Below are 21,555 nucleotides of genomic sequence, written 5' to 3' on the forward strand. Positions count from 1 at the left end.
CTCGTTAGTCCACCTTGCAGATGTCAGAGACAGTAGCTCATCTGTCGCAGCAACCGAACGAGACCTGCTCTGTGGAACAAGACCTGCTCTGACCTTTGAAGAACAAGGTGAAAATGGGCTAATAAAGTATGCAGAGCAAAATACAGACCACAATGTGTAATTGTGGAAAGTGAATAATGAGTGTAGGAACTTGGTCGTTTCAATGTTAACTCAGGAAATATTTTTCTTTACAGTTGCAAATGATTCCTTTCAGTTTGAAGTTGTTTTTAATAGGTTTATTTATGGTTCCTTTTTTCTTTTTTATTAAATTTCGTTACATTGTGAAAAATTCTGAGAATAAGTGGAAATGTACTCATAATAAATACTAGGACATAATTTTTAAAAACTCCTGGGTATATTCGACGCCACGCCTCCTGACAGTTATCAGCGCTGGGAGCGGAGGGGGTGGGGTTTATGAAGATACCGGCTGTAGCAGCACGGCTTCTATTTTATAATCTACAGCGTCGGCGAAGGAGAGAGAACAGGTGAATATATACATTTCTACAATGCCATTCTTCTTACTAATCGTTGTTGTGAACTTTTATGAATTTTAAGACTTTTAAAAAGTAACCCATTTCATAGTAAGCCTTCCTTCGCGTAATTTGTTGCTAGGCAAGTTCATTTTTATTTATTCAGCGACAAGTCTGAGCCACACACTTGATTTTTTTCTGGTTAACCTCATAATAGAGAAGTACAGTTTTTCTAGACTGTATATTACACAGTTAAAATGAATAACAACTAATGGTTTAAGGCGTGCACTCTCCGAGGGTTTTCATATATGTCAGTGAATTACACTGTAATATATTAATTTTCTGCTTGAATTCCGCCGTCATTTCATGGTTTGTAACTTTATCACCTCGCTACAGTTTACTTTTATACATCACTTTAATCCCTTGCTGCAGGAAACACCTGCCGTAATAAAGGAATTCAAGGGGAATTCCTCACAATAAAAGATGGAGAGGGTTTAAAATGGAGGGTTAGGCTGGAGAAAGTGCAGTAGTGAATGGAACCAGATGTCTCAATATCAGCAACCCAAATCTCGCATCATATTTCCTCTTCACCATCATTATTAACTTCCACTTCTTTAGTTATAGGGAGCATTTCACTCCAAACTAAACCATTTACTTACTTTACTTTTCATGCATCTCCTGTTTAAGGTTGACCAGGAGACTGTGGGAGAGATTGCTTATCACTTTGCCCAAAGTTCTCCAGGTGTTCTTGAAGATCCACTTCTTTTTCATGCATTTAAACGTAAGTATACTGATAACATGAATATTTTGAGTTTTTTTATCTCCAACGTTATGACGTTAAAGAAGATATAATAATAATAATAATAATAATACATTTCAGTGCAAGTTAATGGAACTGGATGTATTTCCAAGCAACTGATACAAGGTTTTGCTTTGTATGTATAGTTTTTGTGTAGTTTTACTGAAGCACTGTTTTGAAAAGTTAGTTTAAGGTTGCAATACATTAAGATATATTAAAGTATTTACATTTTGGGAGCTATGACAAATTGGAAAATACCCCAGAAAAGGTGAGTTTTATGCTACACTGCCAGACACTGAACTGAATCCTGATACTTTTTATCCATTTAAATACTATGGACTAAAAGCAAATTACTCTGTTACAAACCACTATTTTTAAATAAACTGTCTTTGTGTTGAATGCTTACTCCTATAAAGACATAATGAACTTTGGTAACATGTAGGAACAATCATGATTAGTTCCTCATTTTTACCACCTCTTCCTCAAAGAGGTTTGACACAAACCAAACTGGAATATTCACATTACTTAAATAAACTGTATAAATAAAGACTTACAGTTCGGCCAAAAGTTTGTGGAAACCTGCTCATCAAATCTTCCTTCTGAAATAAAGGGCACTAATCGGGAATGTGTTCCTCTTTGCTGCAGTTGTAGGTCTCTACTCTACACCTCTGGGAAAGCTTCACACTGCATATTGAGACATTGCGGTGTGGATTTGATTGCAGTGAAATTTCTTGTAAGGGGATTTGATGAAGGGGGAAACTCTATTATAGCCTTTGTTTCAGTTCAGAACACTGGATGTCCACAAACATTTGTCCATGTACTGTATCTTTAATGTAAATGTTTTATTAACCCTTTCTTTTGTCTCTGCTCAGATGCTGAAACTAACCCTAGGTTTGTCCTTGTTGAGCCTGGTGGTCAGCTCAAAGTGTCCCAGTGAACAGCTTTGTAGGGACAGAGAGACATGTTGCCTGATCCAGACTTCTGGAGAGTACAGCTGCTGCCCTTTCCATCAGGTCAGAGACCTCTACTTTACTTTCACATTATAGAGTCAAAAGTTTGTGGACGTATGATCAACCAACATGACAGATATTAATTGAGGCTTTGTAAGAATAGCCTCTGTTCTGTGGGGAGGATTCGATTTTAGAGAATATCTGTAAGAATCCAAGATTTGGAAACACAGTCTACTGCTCAATTACCCAATGCCTGGGGGGTTTATAACACTTCATCTAGCTTGACGTTGAGCTGGGTGACCTTAAGTTAATGTTCAGCTGCTCTATAGCTTCCACTTAATTTCCATAACTTTCTATAAATATTATACAGAGTGGGATTAACTCTATAAACATTTTTTTTAGATTTGATTTAAGGGGACATAAGAAACTCACAGATCATGTGCTCATTAATGTGGGGATCTGGAGCCCATCAACCCACACAATGTGAACCAAGACCAAGTCAGTTTTCTGTGTGCAGCCAAAGTCAGAGAACATGGGATAAAAGGAGTCATTCTGATTCTGCCCCGCTTGTGATGTCAAGTTGCCCCGCCCCCTCATCTGAGTCTGCCCAATCACAGCGCTGGACCAGTGTTTATGTGAGAGTACAAAAATGAGGTTAAGAACAGCAAAACAGACACAACTAGCTTTGAGAAATAAGAGTACTGAGTAAAACGGAGAAGAAACTTCTACTCCTCGCTCCTCATTGCTGTGCACTTGGGGTCGGGGTGAGCAGTGAGCAGCCGTACCAGAGCAGAGGTTTTCGAACGTCTTCCTCCAGAGCCCCATGACCATTTATTTGTCATGTTTTAAAAAAAACTGGTCAGTGTGTTAATTGCTTACAGTGTCTGTAAAAAACATTCAGCTCAAATAATCACCTAGGTCCAGTACCTTTATTATGTAATATGAACTGGCTACAACATAAAGTAAAATAGAAGCAGCACAGGAGGAGAACTTCTCTTTTCTCCTCATATGACCAGATCACATGCTCCGGCTCGGCTCGTTGGGGCTTTCTCCTCATCCAGGGGTCCGTCAGCTCCCTTAGCTATTTTTTGAATACCTCTGTAATAGAGGAATACTAACATATACAGTGTTATTTAACAGTGCTATAAATGTAGATTGGGTTTGTTGCTGTAGCTCTGGAGGAGTCATTAAGTACTACCACGGAGCAGCAGTCAGATAAATGACTGTACATTCATCATCTACTCAGCTGTAGTGAAATGGACAAAAGGCCAGGGTAAACCGTGGTCAGATAAGTTGTGCTAGGGATCAGATACTATATACTGACCTGTCCTTACTGGACATGTCCACGTATGCAAGCTTGCTCTATACCAGAGCTGATAAGGTTCTCCTCCTCTCTCTGATATCAGTGTTTAACTGGTGTCTCTTACTTTGTTATTCAAAATGTAGGGAAAGTGAGTCATCTAGAGTTTGTGATAGGCCTGTCTTGGCTTGTAATTGCCTTCTGCACTTGATGACAGTCAGTCAGTCAGTCTGTGGTAGATAAACTGGTTCCTAATTGAGAGGGAGATATTCTGGGCTGTAGTTATACATTAGTTACACAATACAATGAGTTTAGAATATCTAAGGGCTATCCTGTATTTATACTCTGTTCCGCTGCTCATGCACAGCTCATGAAACCTCTGTAGAAAAGCATTGATCAGTGCTCGTGAGCCGCTGTAGGTGAGCCTCAGTTCACTTTGCTCAGGGTAGAGGAATGAACCCCCTGCAGGATTGCTCATATGTGTGTGTGTGTGTGTGTGTGCAGGGAGAGTGTTGTGAAGACCACTTGCATTGTTGTCCCGAGGGGATGTTGTGCCAAACTGCAGAATCCAGTTGTTCAAACTCCACTCACTCTGTGCCATGGACTGAGAGGAGGACTGCCACACAGACATTGAGTCTCGCTAAAGTAAGTACAGAGAAATAACAGAAGCAGACACACACACACACACACACACACACACACACACACACAGACATGCAGAGTCTTAAAGACAAGTCTTACTAAAGTTACAACAGAGAAGTAAACCCTCACAAATATTGTGAAATTAAAGCACAGGCAGAAATATAATATAATATAATATAAATGTAAAGAAATATAATGCGCGCGCACACACACACACACACAAGTAAAAACACACAGACAGGGAAATACATAAACTTACAGACAGAGAAACATTAAAAGAAAGACAGACAGACAGACACACACACACACACACACACACAATTTACATCCACAGTCACATGTTCTTCTTCCCCATTTGACCGCTTTCACTTCATATTCCACATTTCCTGCAGAATAGCCATTGTGTGAGTTTTAGCGCGGTAGCTGAGACATGTTTTTTTGTTCTACGCCACAAGATGTAGCTCACAGAACAAAAATCATACCCAAATAAACAGAGAAATTAAACTCAGTAGAGGATGTGAATGTGAATGATATTATTCGTGGTTCAGCCAACATCACAAACACACACCACACCGGTGTGTGGTGTGTAAAAGCCATGGCCACACAAATATATCTGTAAAACAAAAACAGTTCACTGGAATGAGGAACGGGATTTTATTTATTTAACAAGGTAAGTAATTAACAAAATATATTTATTTACAATGGCAGCCAGGTAAGAGTACAGACAGACAGATAGACACTTACTTTAATGATCCCAGAGAGAAATTCAAGTCTTTCGTGTGTTGTGAGTGAGTGAAAAATATTTATTAACGACTAAAACTAGGGATTGCATGATATCATCAAATAATACTAAACTAATATGAGGAGAGATGTGGAAAGGGTTAAACCAACACATTCACACACACAGTATCACACTCACTGGATAATGATAATGATTATATGTTGCAGGCATCGGCTGTTCAAGGAACAAAAAGCTTTGACTTAAAAAACAAAAAGCACAAACAAAGACTGTGAATATTAAGCCTGTCATTTTAGGGGTTAATGACGTCTTGTGCTCCCCTCAGTCCTTCAGGATGATCAGTGCCACCGTGGCCAGTAAGGATAACATCATCTGTCCGGATAACTCCTCCTGTCCAGCCGAGTTCTCCTGCCTCAAGCTGACTGATAAATACAGCTGCTGTCCAGTCACACAGGTGAGTCTTTATCTCTGTCTGCTCTCTTGAACAGAAACATTTATTCATTCATTGTCTGTAAGCGCTTATCCAGTTCAGGGTCGCGTTGGGTCCTGAGCTTACCCAAAATCATTGGGCGCAAGGTGGGAACTTGAACCCACAACCCACAACCTCTAGGTCCCTGGAGCTGTGACAGAGACAGAGGATTTTTATACTACGTATACACCACCATGTATAGCATTGACATAGTGGTACCACAGATACCCCCATCTTGAGTCCACCATCCCAAGCACTTTGAAACAGAACCACCCAGTCTGTTTACTGTGCGCTGCCTAAGTCTGAAATCATTGGAAAAAACGAGCTGATTCTGGTCCGCTTCTGACGTCAAGTGCAGAGGGAGAAACAAGGAGAAATAAATGTTTTCATTATGTCCCCTTCTAAACTTTGGTGCAGTACTCTGTATAGCATGTTGTGTTTTATCTATTAAAGCAACACTAGGTAGTATTTTTACCTGAGCATTACAGATTCAGAATCACTGTGATGCTCCACTGAGCTGTAGTACAGAGAACAGAGCCTCTGTCTTTGCACCTCTTTGCTCAGCACTGCAGAGACTGCCCTATGTAACTTTTGGAGGGGGTTAGGGGATCACGCTCACACCCTGAACTCTCCCACTGATTTTAGGGCAATGCTGTAAACATAGATTACACTCTGTAGGGGGAGCCCAGGAGTAAAAATCCCAAATCTAACCTAGTGTTGCTTTAAAAATCTATAAAATGTCATAGACAAGAGTCAGGAACCTCAGCTGTGGAGGATCAAACACTCTGTAACAGAAGGATGTGGTGAGTGGCTGATTTCTTCTGTTGTTTCAGGGCATCGTCTGCTCAGACGGAAAACACTGCTGTCCCAGTGATCACGACTGCAGCATTGACAGCACCTCCTGTGTCAGAAAGAGAGGTGAAGGAAACACAAACACACACAGATCACATAGACAGGATATTCAATGACTAAAGGCTGAAGTTGTTTAGGACCTGAAACGCAGTTTTTTATTCAGTAATTTTTCTGAAACTAGTATGGAAGCTCTGCAGGTCTAAACATTAGCACGTGGACTCTTTTATCAGACCCTTAGAGTTGAAGGGATGAATGACATCACTTAACAATTTACAGTGAACATCACCAGACCACCATTAGATCACTGATAAAATCTGAAACTCTTTCCAAAGCACCACAATAGCGACTTTGACTGATGAGATTGTTAACTGGATCTCTGTCTCTCTCTGTCTCTCTCTCTCTCTCTCTCTCTCTCTCCCTCTCTCTCTCTCTCTCTCTCTGTCTCTCTCTCTCTCTCTCTCTCTCTCTCTCTCTCTCTCTCTCTCTCTAGAGCCTGTGAAGGCAGTGATATGTGCTGATGGAATGTCAGAGTGTCCAGTACAGACCTCATGTTGTAAGACTGCTGACGGAAGCTGGGGCTGTTGCCCGATGCCCAGAGTAAGAAATACGGGAAAGGGATTAGTTTTAAATGGGGCAGTGGGACACTGTAATTTTTACCACTGGAATCAGTAATGTTTATGGCCATTTGGAACAAGTTAAGAAACCTAGCGATTAAGTGATTAATTACAACAAGCTTGGAGTAATCATATACAGAAAACAGCTTAACCATGAAAAACACATGTAAACATTCAGAATGGTGGGTCTGAGCATGTGCAGATCTGCTGTGGGATAGTTATCAATAGGTAGCACAACTTGTTGAACACCTGTGTACAGCCTCAGACACTGAGTCCCACCACAGCTCACACTCAGCTGTACATTAAAGAAGCTTTGGTCTTTTGCTCGGTTCTCTTTCTTCTCCATTCTTGTTTTCCCCATTTTTACTCAGTGCTCTTATTTCTCAGCGCTTGTTGTGTCTGTTTTGCTGCGTTTAACCTCACCTTTACGCTGTCACATAAACACGGGTCCAGCGCTGTGATTGGACAGACTCAGACAAGGGGTTGGGGCAAGTCTACAGTGGCTCCATTTTATATAAGACAAAGATAGAAAGACTCATTGCATGATCAGTATGATGTTTCTACACAGATTTATAAAAAACTGACTGGTTTGTTTATTTTATAGTGAGTGATCTGATGGGTCCCAGAACTCCACGTTAATGTGATATTTCACTCAAATAATGATTTACTTCTCCTATAAAGGGACAATCACTGTTCAGGTTTGATCATTGTTACATTAGATACTGAGTCAAATGCTGTATGTTTCCCTCTACAGGCTGTATGCTGTGCTGACAACGTCCACTGTTGTCCAGAAGACACTGTTTGTCACATTAACAGCTCCAAGTGTGTGTCCTCCACCAGACAGGAGCTGCCGATGTGGTCCAAGTTCCCCGCTCGCCTCAGAGCTGCCTGGGAGGACCACAAAGGTATGCTGATATCACACATGCACTATTACTAACAATATTTATAAGCCTTTCTACTTTATTAACTATAACCCTGGTATTCTTTTCTCTATTGCTTTTTGAAAACATCTCCATAATTCATTGTGTGAGCTGCAAACAAAGTGATGGAGAGAATTTGTTTAGATGTAAATTTGTTAGGTGTTATGCAGGTTTCTGTCCAGTGGTGGTGAATGGAACCAGGCGTTTCTGTGTCTCCTGCTTGTTATTTCCTCTCCACAAACAGCAGTGACCTCCACCTCCACTAGCATTTCCTAGGGAATGAGGCTGATGAAGTCTACAGAAGTCTAAAAAACATCACAAACTGTCATCAGTATATCCATCAATTTTTCATGTAATAGCGTTTTAGAGGCTGATGTCTGGTTCCATTTGTCGTCACTGAGCACAGTGTTGACACCAAACCAAATCAGTAGCAGTTACTTTATGTATTTAATCACTCACGTGTCTTTGAAAAATTTGTGGTATTCTCCTTTCATTGATTTTTTTTTTCTGCAGCCATAGTAGTGACTCAAAAGGCGACAACTAAACACCCTGAAACCACTACAACTACTGCTACTACTACTACCACCACTGCTGCTACTACTACTACTACTACTACTGTTCCTACTACTACTACTACTACAGCTCCTACTACTACCACTACTACTCTTCCTAATACTACTTTTATTGCTACTAATACTACTTCTCTCGGCACTGATGTTTCAAAGGGTATGGAGAAATCTGATCACAAATAATACCTTTAAATAATGTGAACATCCTCTATATAATATTAACACCTTGTATATTTTAATTAACAACTACTCTTAATTTGCTCTATTTAACACACTGAGGAAAGTAACAGCCAGAGTAAAAGTCGTGGGACACTTTATGTTGTTTATGTGATCTCGTCTTGGTTAGTGTCCGATGTTCCCTGTGATGACACTGTGGCCTGTAAAGATGGACAGACGTGCTGTAAGGATGGGAAAGGAGGCTGGGCGTGTTGCCCAATGGAGCAGGTAAATACAAAAGTACTGGACATTAAAAGGGCAAACAATATTTTTCTCAAGATTTCCCATCATCATCCCAGTGTTGCCAGTTCCACTGTTTCCACTCACTTTTAAAACATTTTCTGTCACAGGACTAAAAATTGAAGCCACTATTATTAATGAAAGAGCTTTTTTACTGCACTGCATCATCGCTGGCATCAGACTAACAGCAGTTTGCTTCTGTTGATTTGTAGCCAGCTGCCCTTTGACAGCAGTTTGTCCTAATAATTTAGTCATTCATTGTCTGTAAGCGCTTATCGAGTTCAGGGCGGCGTTGGGTCCGAAACCTACCCGGAATCACTGGGCACAAGACAGGAACACACCCTGGAGGGGGGGGCAGGCCTTCACAGGGTGATGCACACTCACACATTCACTCACACACTCACACCTACGGACACTTTTTAGTTACCAATCCACCTACCAACGTGTGTCTTTGTGGCGTGGGGGAAACCGGAGGAAACCCACACGGACACCGGGAGAACACACCACACTCCTCATAGACAGTCATCGAGCGGGACTCAAACCCCCAACTTCCAGGTCCCTGGAACTGTGTGGCTGCGACACCTGCTGCACCACCATGCCGTCTCTAATAAATTAGCGAATATAAATGTTTCAAAATTACTGGGAATAAAAAACATTACATAAACTTGCATCAAACAAGGTGTTTTTTGACAAAACAGGATTTTTCTTTAAGCTGAAATCTTACTGTCATTTCCAGGCGGTGTGCTGTGAAGACTTCATGCACTGCTGTCCTCATGGGACAGTCTGTAACCTCCCTGCAGGGACATGTGACACACCCTCAGGTTCTGTGCCCTGGCTGGAGAAGAGGCCCAGCCGACCAATCAGAGGACAGAAACCTCCACAAACTAAAGGTACAGCATAAAGCACTCATTATCAGCTGCAGAACTGAGAGTAAACAGGAAGATAAGGCTTCACCACTCTATCACTTCCTCTTGCTGTGTGTCTTTAGTGTCTGATGTTCCCTGTGATGACACTGTGGCCTGTAAAGATGGACAGACGTGCTGTAAGGATGGGAAAGGAGGCTGGGCGTGTTGTCCAATGGAGCAGGTAAACACTCTGTCTTAGCAGAGAGCAGTGGACATTAAAAAGGCACTCCACATTTCAGACATTAAACTGTTTGGTAGTTTTTACGTAGTTTTGTGTTTTATAGCCCTCTAATCCACACTTGACACTGGGCATCCTGAAATTAAGTTTAGTGAAAGGGAGTTTGTACGTCTTTGCTGCAGTAAAGGCTTTAAACGCAGTTCTACTGCCCCACGGCCCAATACTTTGGGCTTTTATGATCCTCTCGTGTAGTTAGTGATTAATGAACAAAGAGAACAGTTTGTACCATTCATTTCAGTGCCATTAATGCATTCTCAGCCAATCTGAAGTGAGTGTCTGGATCATGGCATGTGCTGTAAAGTACATGAGTGTTAATAATAACACTCCAGTTCATCTGAGGATTTTTAAGACTCATTAAATTTCATCAGCTCTCTGTAAAGAACTTTGAGGTTTTACTGGACTGAAAAGTGCTTATTATTTTATTTATTATTATTATGTGTTTCTCCAGTTCGTACTGTTATTTTGCTTATGGTCATTTCCAGGCGGTGTGCTGTGAAGACTTCATGCACTGCTGTCCTCATGGGACAGTCTGCAACCTCCCTGCAGGGACATGTGACACACCCTCAGGTTCTGTGCCCTGGCTGGAGAAGAGGCCCAGCCGACCAATCAGAGGACAGAAACCTCCACAGACTAAAGGTACAGCTTAAACAAACACACTGTGTGTTCTCAGAGACATGTTCCACAAAGCAGGATTTCTCAGTTCATTCAGATGAATTAAGCTCTAAGTTAAGCTTATGTTAAAGAGGCGAGTGATGTTTGTGATCAAGAGTAAAACATTCAACATCAGCACATGACCTCACTCGTGTGTATGTGTCTGAATGCAACCAAACCATCACAGCAATGTTTCAAAATCTAGTGTAAAGCCTTCCCGGGACAGAAGAAGCTGCTACTGCAGCAAAGGAAGACAATGTCTCTGTTAATGTTGTTGATATCAGAAGAAATGTCGGAGCTGGTGTGTTCAGAGGCGTCATGTCGAACAGTGCATCTGTTGATCTGAGTTTTAAAGGTGTAGAGGGTTTAACCTGTGATTATTACTGTGATCTCATCTTGTTTAGTGTCTGATGTTCCCTGTGATGACACTGTGGCCTGTAAAGATGGACAGACGTGCTGTAAGGATGGGAAAGGAGGCTGGGCGTGTTGCCCAATGGAGCAGGTAAACACTTTTAGCAGCAAGCACTGGACATTAAAAAGACACTCCACATTTTAAAGATTTAACACTTCGGTCAGTTTTTAAGTAGTTTTGACCTCTGTACTTATCTGGTCGTCGTTTTAAATTGGGCATGGTGACTTAAGGCTCATGTGCAGCTACTTCAGAGAATCCTAATTAATTTTATTGTTGTTTTATAGAGATTATATGGGCATTTAGAGTAGTTAGTGATTATTGAACAATGAGAACAGGTTTTACCATTCATTCCAGTGCCATTAATGCATTCTCAGCCAGTCTGAAGTGAGTGTCTGGATCATGGCATGTGCTGTAAAGTTCATGAGTGTTAATAATAACGCTCCAGTTCATCTGAGGATTTTTAAGACTCATTAAACTTCATCAGCTCTCTGTAAAGAACTTTGAGGTTTTACTGGACTGAAAAGTGCTTATTATTTTATTTATTATTATGATGTATTTCTCCAGTTCGTACTGTTATTTTGCTTATGGTCATTTCCAGGCGGTGTGCTGTGAAGACTTCATGCACTGCTGTCCTCATGGGACAGTCTGTAACCTCCCTGCAGGGACATGTGACACACCCTCAGGTTCTGTGCCCTGGCTGGAGAAGAGGCCCAGCCGACCAATCAGAGGACAGAAACCTCCACAGACTAAAGGTACAGCATAAAGCACTCATTATCAGCTGCAGAACTGAGAGTAAACAGGAAGATAAGGCTTCACCACTCTGTCACTTCCTCTTGCTGTGTGTCTTTAGTGTCTGATGTTCCCTGTGATGACACTGTGGCCTGTAAAGATGGACAGACGTGCTGTAAGGATGGGAAAGGAGGCTGGGCGTGTTGTCCAATGGAGCAGGTAAACACTCTGTCTTAGCAGAGAGCAGTGGACATTAAAAAGGCACTCCACATTTCAGACATTAAACTGTTTGGTAGTTTTTACGTAGTTTAGTGTTTTATAGCCCTCTAATCCACACTTGACACTGGGCATCCTGAAATTAAGTTTAGTGAAAGGGAGTTTGTACGTCTTTGCTGCAGTAAAGGCTTTAAACGCAGTTCTACTGCCCCACGGCCCAATACTTTGGGCTTTTATGATCCTCTCGTGTAGTTAGTGATTAATGAACAAAGAGAACAGTTTGTACCATTCATTCCAGTGCCATTAATGCATTCTCAGCCAATCTGAAGTGAGTGTCTGGATCATGGCATGTGCTGTAAAGTTCATGAGTGTTAATCATAACGCTCCAGTTCATCTGAGGATTTTTAAGACCCATTAAACTTCATCAGGGCAGCACGGTGGCACAGCAGGTAGATGTCGCAGTCACACAGCTCCAGGGGCCTGGAGGTTGTGGGTTCGTTTCCTGCTCCGGGTGACTGTCTGTGAGGAGTTTGGTGTGTTCTCCCCGTGTCCGCGTGGGTTTCCTCCGGGTGCTCCAGTTTCCTCCCACAGTCTAAAAACACACGTTGGAAGGTGAATTGGCGACTCAAAAGTGTCCATAGGTGTGAGTGAATGTGTGTGTGTCTGTGTTGCCCTGTGAAGGACTGGCGCCCTGTCCAGGGTGTATTCCTGCCTTGCGCCCAATGATTCCAGGTATCATTGGATAATGATACAGGATTATATACAGGATAATGAATGAATGGATAAACTTCATCAGCTCTCTGTAAAGAACTTTGAGGTTTTACTGGACTGAAAAATGCTTATTATTTTATTTATTATTATGTGTTTCTCCAGTTCGTACTGTTATTTTGCTTATGGTCATTTCCAGGCGGTGTGCTGTGAAGACTTCATGCACTGCTGTCCTCATGGGACAGTCTGCAACCTCCCTGCAGGGACATGTGACACACCCTCAGGTTCTGTGCCCTGGCTGGAGAAGAGGCCCAGCCGACCAATCAGAGGACAGAAACCTCCACAGACTAAAGGTACAGCTTAAACAAACACACTGTGTGTTCTCAGAGACATGTTCCACAAAGCAGGATTTCTCAGTTCATTCAGATGAATTAAGCTCAAAATGTGTTCAGAGGCGTCATGTCGAACAGTGCATCTGTTGATCTGAGTTTTAAAGGTGTAGAGGGTTTAATCTGTGATTATTACTGTGATTTCCTCTTGGTTAGTGTCCGATGTTCCCTGTGATGACACTGTGGCCTGTAAAGATGGACAGACGTGCTGTAAGGATGGGAAAGGAGGCTGGGCGTGTTGCCCAATGGAGCAGGTAAATACAAAAGCACTGGAGATTAAAAGGGCACCCCATATATTTCTCTAGATTTGCCCATCTTCATCCCAGTGTTGCCAGTTCCACTGTTTCCACCCACTTTTAAGACTTTTTCTGTCACGGAGCTAGAAATTGAAGCCACTAATATTAACGAAAGAGTGATAAAATATGCAAAGCCTTTTAAACTGCACTGCATCATCACTGGCATCAAACAAATTGCAGTTTTGCATTTGTTGATTTGTAGCAGTGCATTTTTACAAGATCTAAAAAGGCCAGTTGCCCTTTGACAGCTGTTTGTCAAAAAACAAATATAAATTTTCCAAATATTCAGGGTGTTTTTTGATAGAATAGGGTTTTTTTTTTTTTTTTGAAAATTTTTTCTGAAATTTTTTACTATCATTTCCAGGCGGTGTGCTGTGAAGACTTCATGCACTGCTGTCCTCAAGGAACAGTCTGTAACCTCCCTGCAGGGACATGTGACACACCCTCAGGTTCTGTGCCCTGGCTGGAGAAGAAGCCCAGCCGACCAATCACTGGACAGAAACATGAGGGTAAAGGACTCAATGCAGCGAACATCAGCTGTGACTCGTCTCATTCCTGCCCAGCTTCCAACTCATGTTGTAAAGATTTGGATGGGAACTGGGGCTGCTGTCCTTTCTCTCAGGTACTGTGTCCAGTCCGTTAACTCCTGATCGTAGGGGGTTAAGCAAATTAAGACGTACTCATTGAATTTTGAATTTTATGGCAGCTACACTTTTGTAACAATGACATGCTTGTTACTCTCCACACTTATCAGCACGTTCATTTACATTAACTTTGACTCTTATAACTTCATATTACTCTTACTGTAGTTTGAATGTGAATTAATCAGAGAGAGTCTAAATCAAATATAACTCTACTCCAAACCTCAATTTTAATAGGTAACAAAAGTCTGCCATACAGAGTCAGAAAATACACAGCTCCTAGGGAACTGGATGTATCAGAGGCCATATTCACACTGGCATTAGCTTGTGTCATGGGTTTGTCAATCATGGGTTTGTGACCTCCACAAAGTACAGGTGTGAATGGGTTACAATTAGGGCTGGACAATAATTCAATACTAGTATTTATCACAGTATAAAATGTTTCAGTAACAATGACATGATTTTTATACACATTTTCAATATTTCAATATACACTATTTACAGCATCTGTCACTGACTGTTGGTCATTACAGGGCACTGCTCAGTTCACTACCTTCATTTTAAAGTTAGTTAAAAAATATTAATATTGACAAAGCCAAGAGGTTGTTATTTAATGGTAATGCCATGATTCTTGTTTGTTTTTGGCAGTTTTTCTGTGGCTTTAATGTTGTTTGTATCGATATCGGAAATGATATCATATATAACGAATTTTAGAAATATATCGTGATATAGATTTTTGCAATATCGCCCAGCCCTAGTTACAATGCATGTCGTGGACACATTATAATCCTGTCTGGATCATCACATTCAGACGTGGTCGGAGACGCGAAAGCATGTCGATGAGTCTAATCACTGCCTGCATCAGTTATGCACAGCTCCAGCCGGAAAATACATAATTGGAGTACGACGCCGCACTCTGCTCAGCCTTATACATACACTGCAAACTCGCATCACATCCGCAAAGGAGAAACTCACTCCCACCTCTGCCCCGTCTCCACCTCCTTTCTGCCCTTGTATTCACATTTCCAATGGGGTGTGCTTTACACATATTCCCAAGCTGCTCTGAACTCCTGCCCAGAAATATATCTGAGTCTGCCTCCATGTTTCAGAGCAGATAAACAGAGATTTGTGTTAAGTCTAAATAAGTGTATAATAATAATGGTTAATCTGTACCCTCTACCTGCAGGGTGTTTGCTGCCAGGACCATTTACACTGTTGTCCACACGACACTAAGTGTAACTTCAGAACACTCTCCTGTGATAGCGGCAGCAGCTCTGTTCCCATGGCTATGATCATCTCAGCCAGGACGCACGGGCAGCAGAAGAAGGTCAAAGAGGAGAAGCCAAAGGAGGATAACAGCAGCAGCGGTGTTCAATGTGATGAACACACTTCCTGCCCTGATCACTCCACTTGTTGCTTCATTGGCAAAACAAACAAATGGGGCTGCTGCCCTCTGACCAACGTGAGTTCAGCTGTCACACGCCTTCACTACCAGCCTTAAAGGAGCAATCAGTCCATTATGAAACGTGTTGAAACATTGCCACCCCTTGTGGTACACAAACACACACACACACACACACACACACACACTATGGCACATTAGCTGGATCATTCAGTGATGACACAGCCATTGATTTTTTCATCTTATCTGAATTCATTTCAAATAAATAATCTCTTTCGTAAACAGTGTTTGATGCTTGTGGTAAAAATGACTGACTGCTCCTTTAATGATCTCAGTTAGAACTAGAAGGTGGACAATATTATAAAAATATAAATACCAAAAACACTGATGTGTCAGATTTGACATAAAAACAGTAGTGCGTGCCAAATTTAGTAAAATGCCACTAAAAAAAGAAATAAATTGATTATTCAGCATTTCACATCCAGCGCTGCTCTGTATTCTTTAGGACAAATTTTCTCTGTGTAATGTCAGTGTTCTTGAATTACTGAGGATATACACAGTATACACAGAGAAGCATATTATACATTCATTTATAACTAAAATGATAAATATTGTCATATTGCCCTGCCTGCCCCCTCCGGGGTGTGTTCCCGCCTTGTGCCCAGTGATTCCAGGTAGGCTCCGGACCCAGCACGGCCCTGAACTGGATAAGCGCATACAGACAATGAATGAATGGATATTGCCCAGCCCTTGTGGGATTTGTGACTTATTCTGGTTCAATCTGATAAAGTTCCCTATTCCCAGACTGACACATACAGAGAATGGCCTATTATAGCTTCATGAAGCATCACAATGAAGCTGCGATTTTAGGCTAAAAATACGATCTAGTGTTCCTTTAATGACAGATAGAATAGCATTAGGCGGAGGTTATACGCAGTTACTATTCCATTATATAGGGATTTGAGCAGCTGCAATTAAAAAACTGAAATATTTGATTAAATATTCAAGAATGAAGATGATTTAGGGTGTGCCTTTTTCCTTTTATTGAATCATGTGTTCCCTCTCTCAGGCCGTGTGTTGTCAGGATGGAGAGCACTGCTGTCCAGATCAGTATAAGTGCGACAGGTCTCAGACGTCTTGCGTTAAAGGACAGGTGGTCATTCCATGGTACACTAAAATAGCAGCAGAGAGCAGCTCTGACCTCAGCTCTATCCGGTGCGACTCTCAGACAAACTGCCCCATTGGCGCCACCTGCTGTAGACTGGGCTCAGGAAAATGGGGCTGCTGCCCTCTTCCAGAGGTTTGTGTGTGTGCACTGTTTTCTTCTCTTTTTTTAGGATCATATATATACATAAAACTCCAGTTATCTTTGAGCTCCTCCACTGAAACAAGAATCCACAGATGTTACACTCCTAAAAACGTTGGTTGTTCAAGGTTTCTTAAGTAAATCATTTATTTATTAAGTTAATCATATGTTTATATAGAGAACCACCAATAATCCACACTGTGTTCAACTGGTGGAAATGGATCAGACACAGCAGTGCTGTTAGAGTTCTTAAACACCAGTAGATACCAGAAGCTGCAGAAAGCAGCAAAAAGACAGATGTAAATGTGTCCCCTCCTCAGTCCTTTTCTCTTTTGTGCTCCCCCCACTCCTTCAGGCGACCTGCTGCTCAGACAGAGAGCACTGCTGCCCTAAGGGCTTCATGTGTGACGAGGACACTGGTTCGTGTGTGAAGAGCATCCTCCTGCAGGTGGAGACTGTCCCTCTCACAAGCATCAGACATCTGCAGACTGATAAACAGTGTGGAGGAGGATATACCTGCAGTGAATCTGAGACCTGCTGTAGAACCTCTCAGACTTCCTGGAGCTGCTGCCCCTCTCCACAGGTAACACCTCCCAGCAAACACCTGAGTGGTTTACATGCTTTACACTGTATCTTTCAGGTATTATCATGTGAGCACTGGTATCTGGTGTTCTCCTGATAGTATCTGGTGCTTACAAAGTATCTAATTATAACATTACACTATGTGGTGGTCATCTAATAGTATCCAGTGCTCACCTTATAGAATATGGTGATCTATATAATATCTGGTGTTTGCCTAATTATTTGTCACATGCATCGTATCTAGTGATCACATGTAAATATGTGGTGGTCACATCTGATAACTTTTGAAGCACAGGAGAAATTGAAAATTGGATTGCAGCAATCGATTTCGGAGACAGTTGTGGTCTTCTTTGATAAGCTACATGACCACATTTCTATTGGAAAAAACTTGCCCTTGATACAATATGGCAGCTTTCAAGATGGCGGCCATGTTCCGGACACAGCCTAAAAGATAGGCCCCTTACCCATTACTTGCTTGGGTATTCAGATATGTCAATTTCTCGTTCGTTTCTGAACTTAAAGGGTGTCCTTCGACTTTTGACTCATGTACAGTATGTACGGTATATACCGTGCGAACAGATCAATGTAGTAATATAGCCATAGCCAGTTCTCTCTCACTCTCATTCACACACAGTGTCCAGTTATTCATGCACACCACTCTGCAGACCTTGCCTTTTATCTTTGTATTTGCACTGATCTGTGGCTACTCAGGACACTTCTGTAATTCATATATTGCCTTTTACGCAGGAATGGAAATGATGAGGAAAGACTGAGAGCAATGAACATAGTTCTGCCCCCTGTAATGAATGAAATTCAAATGAAAGTCAAATGTGGATCATATCCCATCATGATATCTCTGTTTGCACTGGGAATTATAAAAGTACTGGTAGTAAAATTTGATTGGCTGAGGCATTATCAATGCTATTATAGAATACCCAGCCCTCACAGTTAAATTCTCTATGAATTCAAATTTAGAAATAATTAAAGTGATCACATTAACACCAATTAAAGCAACGCTAGCTTGTATTACCCTAAAATTACAATTCAAAATCATTGGGATGCTCTACTGACCTTTAATAAGGTGAATATAGCCTCTGTCATTGCTACTCTGGGCTCGGCGCTGCAGAAACTGCACTTTGTCATTTTGGAGGAGGGTAGGACATTGGGGACACACCCCGTCTCTGTTCCAAGAAATACTCAGGGGTCTTTAGTGTCCTCAGAAATCCAGGACTTCTACCTTACGTCTCATCTGAAGGATGGCGCTGTTTATTCAGTACAGTGTCACTGTCACTGCTCCCAGGCATTAGGATCCTCACAGACCACAGGCAAATCTCCCCCTGTTAGCCCCAACAACACCAACTCCAGCAGCCATTCAAGCTTTACTAGGAGGAGATCCCCCTCCCATCCAAGTTCTGGCCAGCCCCAAGGTTAACTTTAGTGGATTTACATGTTCTGGGGTTAAGGTGTTATGGCTGCTGTCAGGAATTATTACTATTCTTCACACTTTTACTATTTAAAATATTTCTGACCCATTCCCCTTCCCTTTTTGTGCTCCTGACTCCAGGCGGTGTGCTGCAGTGATATGAAACACTGTTGTCCGGCTGGTTACGTTTGTGAAAACAACGGGATGTGTACTCAAGCCACAGCCTTCAACTGGGACCACTGGCAGGTGTTCTTCTCCAGAAAGAAACGAGCTCTCCTCGTATAAACACAGCTTCAGGATCTCCTCCTGACACACACAGATACACACATATATACACTGTCCCTTAAAGGTTCTGGGTAATGTTTGGTTTTCCTTGTTAATGTTGTTAATTAGCAGCTATATTTATTTGACTCTCAGCTTCGTGTTCACCTTCACAGAGAGTTGATTGTGCCCAATAATCACTGGATCATTTACTTTTTTAAAGCAGACACTGGCCCTCATTCATCAAAGCATTTCACTCACCACTTTGATTTCCGTTTGTTCCATCTTCCGTCTGGTTCAAGTGTGTGTGAATCTGAGCAGAAAATCTATCATTATCGTCATCATCATGATTATCTTTAACCAGCATAAAAAGAAGAACATAAGCAGACACTAACAATCACACTAATAATCTGTGCAAATAGTGCTCCAGTCCAAAAGTGGATTTAATTATTTAATTATTCTTCTGTTACGCTGTGCTTTTATTTTATACGACTGACTCCGCCCACAAACTCCACCCTAAACACAGCAGCTGCAGCAACAGCCTTTAATCTACTGCAATAACACAGTTTACATTTTTATTTCCTCCATCACATTGCTCTCGTCTCCAATCAATCAGCGTGTTTATTCTCTCCACTCACCACCAGGAACAGAGTTTGTTCAGTAGGGGGAGCAGAGCACTTACCACTCCCCTTTAAACTCTGCCTATAATCCTCTGACATCCATCTTTCCATCAGTTTACCACCAAAACATCTGCATAAATTAGAGCTTGTTAATTAAATAAATAAATTAAAGACTCTTCTGGTCTAGAGGGGGTTAAATGCCTGAAAGGTTTGAGTGACATCACAAACCAGGGGGGAAAAGAATACATTTATATTAACAACATTTTGAGGTAACTCCAGAACTTTTGAAGGACAGTATTAACCACAAACAACATCATGTTAAACTAATCACATTGTGTCCAATCCGATGATCACATTAGATTACAGGTTTTAAAAATTTTTATGAAGGATATAGGAGTTTAATCAGAGGCTTGAGGATTTACCTAAACATTTGTTTGCACTATTAATCAATGTCATATTCCTATATACCTGATTCAGCTACATTCTTTGAGTTTTTCTTTACTGATTATTGAGCCCTCCTGTGCCATTCTTATTAGCTCATAATGTCAACACATACTGTATGACCAGTTTATCCTGGACATCGGCTCATCCAGTATTTCTTCTGACATGAAGGGCATTAATCAGGAGTGTATTCCTCTTTCCTGCAGTGACTGCCTGTACACTTCTGGGAAGCCTTTGGGCATAAGCGAGGTTAGGTGCTTAGGTTGATTAGTAATTAGTTCTGGATCACAAACACCAGTCCAACTCATCCAAAAAATAATGGATAGAGCTCCATCACTCCTGAGAATCCATTCTCCAATGCTGCAGGGATTTATATTCTTCTAGCCTACATCTAGCGCCACTGGTTCCTAAGTGTGCCATCATGTATCATGCCTTTCAATGCAAACTATAATCCACAGTGAAACACAGTGAAACTTAAAAGTGCTGATTTCACTCATTATAAGGGATGCATACAAACATCTGAATGTGCAGTTTGCATTTCTCACTGTAGGACTCAGTGTTAAGACTGTATTTTATCATGGATGCCATCTACTGGTTGCTTTGTATTGGCTGATATTGTTTTTCCAGCTCATACCATTTCTACAGGGACATTTCCAGAGATAACGAAACACTTATGTGTCATTCTTATGTGTCATTATTTTCTTATGGGTTATTCTTTATTCTTAACTGGAATCAGGCAAAGTGGCCACGTCTGATATGTGTATACTTGTCTTATCATTAACACAGCTTTGCCTGTGTCCCCAGTGGTTGGATTACTGTATTGATCAGAACTGTGATGAGAGAAACTTTGTTGTCCAGTGCCTTCTGATGCTGAATAAAAAAAAATACAACACCACTTGAAGAACTCACACTTCAGTGCTAACTTTGATCAAAACTTTTAAGCAAACTTTATAAGTTTTTCTTTTTTATTATGAGGCTTTTTTCATACCCAGCTCCCCTTGGTCCAATGCTACAATGAAGCCTCTGAGACCTTGTTCACACCTGGAATTAACATGCCTCTTACACACAGCTGTGAACACCTGGACTCTTGAATGTGTCCTGAGTGACCACTTGCGATGTGCACAAACATGACTCTCCTACACAAAGAAACACCCATTCCCTTACATCCTGTGCTTAAAATTCGATCACCATTTTTTTTATATGTGTGTTTCCTTACTTTTCTCTCTCCTTACTTTTGGGAGCCCCTGTACATTTGTTCTCAGAGTGAAACATGGAAATGTTGAACAGAATTCAGGACCACAGTAAATGATTGCAGACACGACCTCATGAGGGATTTTACCAAACATCAAAGTGTATTATGGGTGTCCTCTATTCACTAGGACAGAGCTCTATAAATCCATACCTTGGATCCAAGTCCCAGACAGGGATTTTGATATATCCAGCTGGAATTACACGATACACAGCAAATTCACCAGTGTCAGGCCAGGTATAGCATTATTTAGGCCTGCCATTTTAA

At 41.3% G+C, this 21,555-nt stretch overlaps 1 protein-coding gene across 2 annotated transcripts; it reads left to right on the plus strand.

Moving 5' to 3' along the window:
• Window positions 1–441: 441 nt before the first annotated feature.
• grna (granulin a) lies at window positions 442–20,934 on the plus strand. Of its 2 annotated transcripts, XM_066642854.1 has the most exons (23): window positions 442–524; window positions 1,197–1,290; window positions 2,181–2,321; window positions 4,063–4,203; window positions 5,265–5,393; window positions 6,242–6,326; window positions 6,751–6,857; window positions 7,629–7,779; window positions 8,308–8,520; window positions 8,710–8,807; window positions 9,556–9,709; window positions 9,808–9,905; window positions 10,445–10,598; window positions 11,018–11,115; window positions 11,624–11,777; window positions 11,876–11,973; window positions 12,878–13,031; window positions 13,224–13,321; window positions 13,728–13,985; window positions 15,191–15,466; window positions 16,476–16,706; window positions 17,068–17,295; window positions 18,859–20,934. In XM_066642854.1, the coding sequence occupies exons 1-23, from the start codon at window positions 454–456 to the stop codon at window positions 19,000–19,002; spliced, it is 3,375 nt and encodes a 1,124-aa protein (XP_066498951.1). In that variant the 5' UTR covers window positions 442–453; the 3' UTR covers window positions 19,003–20,934. The 2 variants fall into 2 exon arrangements, with proteins under 2 accessions (XP_066498951.1, XP_066498952.1); XM_066642855.1 differs by lacking the exon at window positions 8,308–8,520.
• Window positions 20,935–21,555: the final 621 nt, after the last annotated feature.

The sequence above is a fragment of the Hoplias malabaricus genome, chromosome 13 (assembly GCF_029633855.1).
Source record: "Hoplias malabaricus isolate fHopMal1 chromosome 13, fHopMal1.hap1, whole genome shotgun sequence".
In the NCBI taxonomy this organism is placed as follows: domain Eukaryota; kingdom Metazoa; phylum Chordata; class Actinopteri; order Characiformes; family Erythrinidae; genus Hoplias; species Hoplias malabaricus.

Coding starts and splice junctions, on each gene's coding strand:
- grna (XM_066642854.1), top strand. CDS start 454: ATGAAGATACCGGCTGTAGCAGCACGGCTTCTATTTTATAATCTACAG. Junction 1,291..2,180: donor TCTTTTTCATGCATTTAAAC/GTAAGTATACTG, acceptor GTCTCTGCTCAG/ATGCTGAAACTAACCCTAGG. Junction 5,394..6,241: donor GCTGCTGTCCAGTCACACAG/GTGAGTCTTTAT, acceptor CTGTTGTTTCAG/GGCATCGTCTGCTCAGACGG.